General features: G+C 37.2%; 1 protein-coding gene across 2 annotated transcripts; it reads right to left on the reverse strand.

Moving 5' to 3' along the window:
- Positions 1–4,003: 4,003 nt before the first annotated feature.
- On the reverse strand, positions 4,004–5,404 carry LOC136389518 (heterogeneous nuclear ribonucleoproteins A2/B1-like). Of its 2 annotated transcripts, none has more exons than XM_066361354.1 (2): positions 4,662–5,404; positions 4,004–4,476 (listed from the first exon to the last, which is right to left on the reverse strand). In XM_066361354.1, exons 1-2 carry the CDS (start codon positions 5,248–5,250, stop codon positions 4,004–4,006), a joined length of 1,062 nt encoding a protein of 353 aa, XP_066217451.1. In that variant the 5' UTR covers positions 5,251–5,404. The 2 variants fall into 2 exon arrangements, with proteins under 2 accessions (XP_066217451.1, XP_066217453.1); XM_066361356.1 differs by having other exon boundaries at positions 4,004–4,473; positions 4,632–5,404.
- Between the last annotated feature and the right edge of the window lie 2,817 nt (positions 5,405–8,221).

Here is an 8,221-nt window from a genome sequence, read left to right on the forward strand (position 1 = left end):
GATAATTTTATGGAAGTGTCATTTTATAGTACTTTGACTAGGTATGGTTTTTCTGTTGTTCTACTCTGTAATGGGACTAGATGGAGGAATCTTAATATATAAAAACTCTCCTTGAATACCAAATGAAAGTTATGGATTTTATGTACAAAAAAATATAAACACACAAACATCTGCATACAATATCAAGATGTTCGCAGATTCCGGAGCTCTGGAAGTCTACATAACTTTTGTGATATGATATTCTCACCCATGAGTAGGTATAATGCTCGCTGGAGGAGAAAACAGCAGAGGAGATTTGTCCGCCACTAGTAAAGCCCGGCATACAAAAGGAATAAAGAAGCCCTAAATACTAGTCAGTCTGTCGTCACTGATAGCCCCGAATAAATCAAACTTAAATTTGTCTAATGTTCAAATTTTATCTCTTGATTTTATGGTAGATTTAGTAGACAAATGCATGTTTTACATAAGTAACCATAAGCTCATTTATATGTTTATCTTTTAAATGGTTAAAAAATATGTTGTTATATTGTTATGACATTCCAACTAACTTTGGTGGGAAACAAAGAAAAGAAAAGAACACAAAAGAGAATATGGTTGGTTTTTAAGCTTTCTGAGGTTAGTGCAATGGTGAAGAAGAATTAGGAATAGCAGTTAAATCTCTTGCTTAGATTTTTTTTTTTTTTACAATTAGAGAATGCATTCATCATACAAAGTCTCACTGTCAAATTAATATCAATAGCTTACACTGAAGACATTTTATGAAGTTGATAGGTGAAAATTATATGAGTCAAGCACCAAGATAAATACAAGAGTGAAAAGCATTTTTTTCCATAAGCATCTTCAAGAAAAAATATATATACTCATCCCTAGAGTAACATAAAATTTTTTTTAAAAAGCATTTTTCCCCCTTGGGGAAAAGTCACATTTATTTAGAGTGTCAGAGTCTAAAATATTACTTAAAAATAAGCATTATGTAAGAGAGATAAGCTAGTTAAATCTGGGTGAGACAAACATTTTATAAGTTGAAAAATTTCTGCTTCCAGCCAAGATAACAGACTAGATTTACTTCCCTGCCTGAAACAAATAAAAAACTGAATAAAATATGGGCCCTGGCCAGTTGGCTCAGTGGTAGAGCGTCAGCCCGGTGTGTGGAAGTCCCAGGTTTGATTACTGGCCAGGGCACACAGGAGAGGTGCCCATCTTCTTCTCCACCCTTCCCTCTCTCCTTCCTCTCTCTCTCTCTTCCTGTCCCGCAGCCATGGCTCCACTGGAGCAAAGTTGGCCTGGGAGCTGAGGATGGCTCCATGGCCTCCACCTCGGGTGCTAGAATGGCTCTGGTTACAATGGAGCAACACCCCACATGGGCAGAGCATCACCCCCTGATGGGCATGCCTGGTGGGTTCCAGTCAGGCACATGAGGGAATTTGTCTGCCTGCCTCCCCACTTCTCACTTCAGAAATATACAAAAAAGGAAAATAAAAAAAAATAAAAAATATTTTTAGTTCACACACAAAAAACCTGAATAAAATATATAAATCATTGGTTTTCAAGAAATTTCACATCAGGAAATAAATGATAGTGATCTAAGAAACAAAAAACAGATGAGATGAGCACACAAATTGCCCCAGTGTATGCCTGGAATCAGGTTCTAGATTGTGGTGTAGAATGGAGGCAACCAGATGGGGACTAGGAAGTCTCCCTAAGTTCCAGAAGCATAGTTGGAAGCCAGAGAGGCCAAGGCTGCTAGAGTTTTCAGGGCACACAGGAGGAAATTGTGTAAACAGAGATATCCTACCCACACTAACAAAGCTCACCCAAGAAAATGCATCATTTTAATGTTAATATATTTATTAAAGAAATTAAGTTCCTAGCTAAAAATATTTCTACAGAGAACAACTCTAGGTCCAGATGGCTCCATTGGTGAATTCTGCCCAAATGTTTAAAGGAGGTAACAATCTTATAAAAACTTTGCCAGAAAAAAAAAAACTTCCCAACTCATTCTATGAGACTAACTTTAATCAGATAACAAAACCAGACCAAGACTATACAAGACAAAAACTACAGACTAATATTTTTCATTTACATAGATGAAAAAAATATTTTAACAAAATTTCAGCCATTTAAATAAAAAAATAAACTCCAAGTCGGGTTTATCTCAGGAATGCAAGGTAGGTTTAGCATCTGGAAATCTATCATTGTACTTCATCATAGTAATAAATTAAATAGGAAAACTATGGCATCATCTCAACTAGTGCAGAAAAAGATTGAACAAAATCCATATCCATACCTGATTACAACTCTCAGCAAACTAAAAAAAGGGAATTTCCTTAATGTGATACAGGGCATTTATGGAAAGCCCAGAGCTAATATCAAACTTAATGGTGAAAGATTAAGTCTTTTTAATGCTTTTTCCCTAATGTCAGCAACAAGGCAAGTATGTCTGCTTTCACCAGCTCTACTCAACATTTTACTGGAGGTTAGAAATAAAATGTTTGGACATCGGAAAGAGAGTAACACTGCCTTTATTCACAGGAAACATGATTTTCCTATAGGAAAAACTATGTGGAAACAAATAAAAGATGTCAAAACTACGAGAGTTTAGTGAGTTTGAAGCATAAAAGTGCATCATACAAAATTTATTTTTTCTGTATACTAGCAATGAAAAATTGGAAATAGTAAAATAATTTTTGACAAAGAAGCAATGACAATTCAGTGGAAAAGGATTATCTTTCCAACAAATGATACTAGAAAATTTGGATGCACATACACACAAAAAATTAATTTTGATTCGTATGTCATATCATGTACAAAAATTAACTCAAAATGAATTATAGAATTTAATGTAAAACCTAAAACTATAAAATTTCTAGAAAATATATTAGAAAATCTTGGGTTAGGCTAAGGCTTTGTAGACATACTAAAAGCATGGTTAATAAAACAAAACAAAAAACCCTGATAAATTGGCTTCCAAATTGAAAAATGCTCTTTAAAAGACACTAAGAGAATGATGAGAAATAAAAAAGTAAAAGTTATTATATGAACATATAAGCCACAGACTGGGTGAAAACAGTTGCAAATAATCATACTATCTGATAAAGAATTTCTATCTAGCCTGACCAGGCAGTAACGCAGTGAATAGAGTGTTGGCTTGGGATGCAGAGGACCCAGGTTTGAAACTCTAAGGTAGCCAGCTTCAGCATGGGGTTACTGGCTTTAGCGTGGCATCATAGACATGACCCCAGGGTCGCAGGCTTGAGCCCAAAGATCGCTGGCTTGAGCAAGGGGTCACTGATTCTGCTGAAGCCCTCTGGTCAAGGCACATATGAGAAGGATTCAATGAACAAGAACAACTAAGGTATGGCAACAAAGAATTGATGCTTCTCATCTCTCCCCCTTCCTGTCTGTCTGTCCTTCTCTGTCCCTCACTCTGTCTCTCTTGCTAAAAAAAAAAAGAAAAAAAGAAAAAAGAATTTCTATCCAGATGGGTTTTTTTCCCTTTAGAATTATTTTATTAAATCATAAATGTACAACAGCTTCTTAACTCTACACACGTACTTAAATTTTTTAAAGGAAAAACATTATGTCTTATTACACCAGGATCCTAGCTAATAGCTTTTCAAAACTTTGAGAAAAATCTTAAAAAAGGTTTCACATGTCACCTGAAACTTACAAATTTAACATAATCAAAGACGGAATGCTTCTACACTCTTACAAAGACCACTAGAAATAAACAACAATTAAAAAGCTAAGAAATTTTCTCAAAGACATTTTTTTTACAGTCCTTCCCCCACTGTAAGGTAATGTTATTAAATAATCCAATCCATTCACAAAATGGTGCTCTGTACCTGCTCTGGTGTCTTCTGCCGTATCACTGATACTTATGCATGACCGAGATAAGAGTTTCCTTAACATTGTTACTTCGATAACCTGAAGCTGTTCTGTTACCTCTGGGCTCTCATCCTTTCCTATTTATACAGAGAAGCCTATGGCAATAGGAAGAAGCTCAGTATCGGCTTCTCCCTCCATAACCCCCACTTCCTCCACTTCCTCCAGGACCATAGTTGCCTCTATCATATGGTTCCCCCATGTTCCTGCTACCAGCAAAATTTCCACTTTTCATTGGACCATAGTTATAAGGTTGCTGGTTATAATTTCCAAAATCATTATAATTTCCACTCCCATAATTTCCTCCTCCATAGTTGTCATAACCACTTCCGTAGCCCCCACCCTGGTTGCCATATCCAGGTCCTCCACCACCATATCCTCCTCTTCCTCCTCCATAACCAGGGCTACCTCCAAAATTGCCACCTCCAGGTCCTCCTCCATACCCATTATAGCCATCTCCAAATCCACCACCACTTCCATAGCTGTCAGATTCTCCTCTAAAGTTACTTCCTGGTCCTGGTCCAAAATTTCCACCACTACCACGAGAATTTCCAAACCCAAAGTTGCCTCCTCTTCCACTTCTAGAACTTTTTTAATTATTTTTAATTTATTTATTCATTTTTAGAGAGGAGAGAGAGAGGGATAGAGAAAGAGAAAGAGAGAGAGAAGGAGAGAGGAGCAGAAAGCATCAACTCCCATATGTGTCCTGACCAGGCAAGCCCAGGATTTCGAACCAGCGACCTCAGCATTTCCAGGTCGATCACTTCTAGAACTTTGAACTTCCTGCATTTCTTGTCTAGACAAAGCCTTTCTTACTTCAGCATTGTGGCCATTGATTATATGGTATTTCTGCAACACAATCTTATCCACAGGATCATGGTCATCAAAAGTAACAAATCCAAAGCCTCTTTTCTTTCCAGACTGCCTATCAGTAATTATCTCAATGGTATCAATTTTTCCATATTCCTCGAAGTAATTTCTAAGATGATGTTCCTCAGTATCTTCTTTAATCCCACCAACAAAAAGCTTCTTCACAGTTACATGAGCTCCCGGCTTTCCAGATTCCTCTCTTGCAACAGCACGTTTTGGCTCAACCACTCTTCCATCAATTGAATGAGGTCTTGCTGCCATGGCGGCATCAACCTCAGCCATGGATGAAAAAGTTACGAAACCAAATCCTCTTGATCTTTTTCTTGCAGGATCTCTCATTACCACGCAGTCTGTAAGTTTCTCCCATTGCTCGTAGCAGTTCCTCAAACTTTCTTCTGTGGTTTCAAAGCTCAAGCCACCAATAAAGAGCTTACGGAACTGTTCCTTTTCTCTCTTTTTCCTCTCCAAAGGAACAGTTTCTAAAGTTTTCTCCATGGCAGACTCAGTCGCTTCAGCCCGATTGCCCGCAGCCGAGTGAGATGAGAGAGGTCTCCGAGGTCGGACGCGAACCAGACTCGTCCTGGCGCTGTAGTGAGAACTGCCGCCGCTGGAGAAACAACAACGCTGGGAGAACCTCCGCACGGCGAGCCGGCGCTACTGCTACTCTATCCGGATAGTTTTAAAAAATCACATCTCAGATATTAATAAATAACACAATTATAAAAAGGACCAAAAGATTTCAACAGACGTTTACGAAAATAAAGATATAGTGATAGCAAATAGGTACATGAAATGATGGTCAAAATCATCAGTCTTTAGGGAAATGCAAATTAAAATGACAAGGTACCATTCAATCATATTTAAAAGCCAATATACTATACTAACACTAATTAAAAGAAAATGAGAGTAGCTGTATTAATATCAGACAAAGAAGACATAAAAGCAAGAAAAGTTATCAGCGATAGAGATGGGCATTACATAATGATAAAGCAGTCAGTGCTCCAAAAACATCTAGGAACCTGCTAGAACTTTGAGAAGAAATAGATATATCCACTATTGTAGTTGGAGACTTCAACACCCCTCTATCAGAAATGGACATATCCAGCAGGCAGAAAATCAGAGGGACATGGGTAAACTCGACAACACCAACAGCTGGATATAAATGACATCAGTAGACCACTTTATCTAACAACAGCAGAATAAGCATTCTTCTCCAGCTTATATTGAACATTCACCAAGATAAAACACATTCTGGACCATAAAACACACCTTAAGAATTTAAAACAATAGAAATTAAACAATGTCTGCTCTAAGACCTCAGTGGAATTAAACTAGTAATCAGTAATAGAAAGATATCTGAAAAGTATTGAAACGTGGAGATTAAACAACAAAGTCCTAAATAACATATGTGTCAAAGAAGAAATTTTAAGGAAATTAAAAAATATTTTTAACTTAATGAAATTGAAAACACAACTTATCAAAACTTATGAGATACAGTGTAAGTAGTGCTTAGAGGGAAATTTACAGCATTAAATGTATATATTAGCAGAAAAACAAGCTAAAATCAACCATCTAGGTTTCTACCTTAGGAAACTAGAAAAAGTAGAGCGAATTAAATTCAAAATAAGCAGAAAAAGAAATAATAAGAATTGCAGTAGAAATAAAAGAAACCAAAAATCAGGAGATTAATAGAGAAAATCAACAAAACCAGAAGCTGTTTTATGAAAAGATCAATGAAATTGGTAAACTTCTAACCAGACAGCAAAGAAAAAAAAGAGGTAGGACACAAATACTAGGACAAGAAATAATAGAGGGGATATCCCTAGAGAGCCTATGGACATTAAAATAATTTCATTGGCATCAGTCCTTCTGCTGTGTGCATTGCTGGTCTTTATATTTCAAGCAGGCACAAGTGGCTGTTGATAATAAACACATAATTATTCAAGAGATAAATTTGTCTAAAAATCAAGGAACAAAAGAAAGATATATTGAAATTATATCTTTATTAAGCACTCTTGAGAGAAAAAATAAACTTGCTGCCTAGACTGACTTTTCTTTTTAGTGGATTATCTATACCTAGTATTCCACCATTTTGTTGTTGTTGTTGTTGTGGAAAATCTTCTTTTGGGGAAATTACTAAAATGCTTAAATTTGTTTAAAATTTCTTCCCTCAAAATTAAAAGTATCACCATCAGCTTTTTTTTTTTTTTAAACAGGTGCAATTCACTTTATTGTCCTTATATAAAATTATGTGGTGGCCACAGCGGGAGCCTGGGTCCTCTGCACAGAAACTTGGGTGTGGGTCTTTACACAATAGTCATTGAATTCCTGATAGGGAGACTTAGTGAACACAGTCTCTTTCCAGAGGTCAGGGGTGAGCTGTAGGTCTTGGAGATGGCATCAAAGGTGGCCTTGGCAAAGTTGCCCAGAGTAGCAGTGCAGCCCTTAGCAGAGGTATAGCAGTCGTTGATACCGGCCATCATTAGCAATTTCTTGGGCACAGGGGCAGAGACGATGCCAGTGCTTCTGGGGGCAGGGATGAGGAATACCAGCACAGAGCCACAGCGGCCTTTCATCATCAGCTTTCTAATATCAAATTTTAATGAAAATAAATTATTTCTTATGAGAAAAAAGAATAATACAATACTATGAATAACTTTAGGCCTACAAATTTGCCAAACTAGATAAAATGGATCAATTCCATGAAAGACACAACTTGCCAAAACTCATGCAAGAAATAGACAAGCTGAGCAGGCCTATATCTAGTAAAGAAATTGCAACTGTAATTAACAACCTTCCAAAACAGAAAACACCAGGCCCAGATGGGTTCACTGGTGAACTCTACCAACCATATTTTATCAATGTTCTACAATCTCTTTCAGAGACTAGAAGTAGAAAGACTACTTCTTAATTCATTCTATCAGGACAGCATTACCCTAACACCAAAACCAGAGAAAAACATCACACACAAAAAAGCTAGGGACCAATATCTCTCATGAACATAGATGCAAATAACTTCAAGGAAGTATTATTTCTTGTTTCCTAGCAATGAACAAACAAATGAGTTTTAAGATTAAAAACAATATAATTTTCATTGCACCCCAAAACATAAAATATGTAGGTATAAATTAACAGAATATATACCATATTTCCCCATGTATAAGATGCACCTTAACTTTGGGGCCCAAAATTTGAAAAAAAAAAAAAAAGCATTAAAGTTATTTAACTCAAGTTTTACTCATCATAAAATTCATACAACTCCAGGCCCTGGCCGGTTGGCTCAGCGGTAGAGCGTCAGCCTAGCGTGCGGAGGACCCTGGTTCGATTCCCGGCCAGGGCACACAGGAGAAGCGCCCATTTGCTTCTCCACCCCTCCTCCGCGCTTTCCTCTCTGTCTCTCTCTTCCCTTCCCGCAGCCAAGGCTCCATTGGAGCAAAGATGGCCCGGGCTCTGGGGATGGCTCTGT

This window comes from Saccopteryx leptura, chromosome 1, assembly GCF_036850995.1.
Source record: "Saccopteryx leptura isolate mSacLep1 chromosome 1, mSacLep1_pri_phased_curated, whole genome shotgun sequence".
NCBI classification, from domain to species: Eukaryota; Metazoa; Chordata; class Mammalia; order Chiroptera; family Emballonuridae; genus Saccopteryx; species Saccopteryx leptura.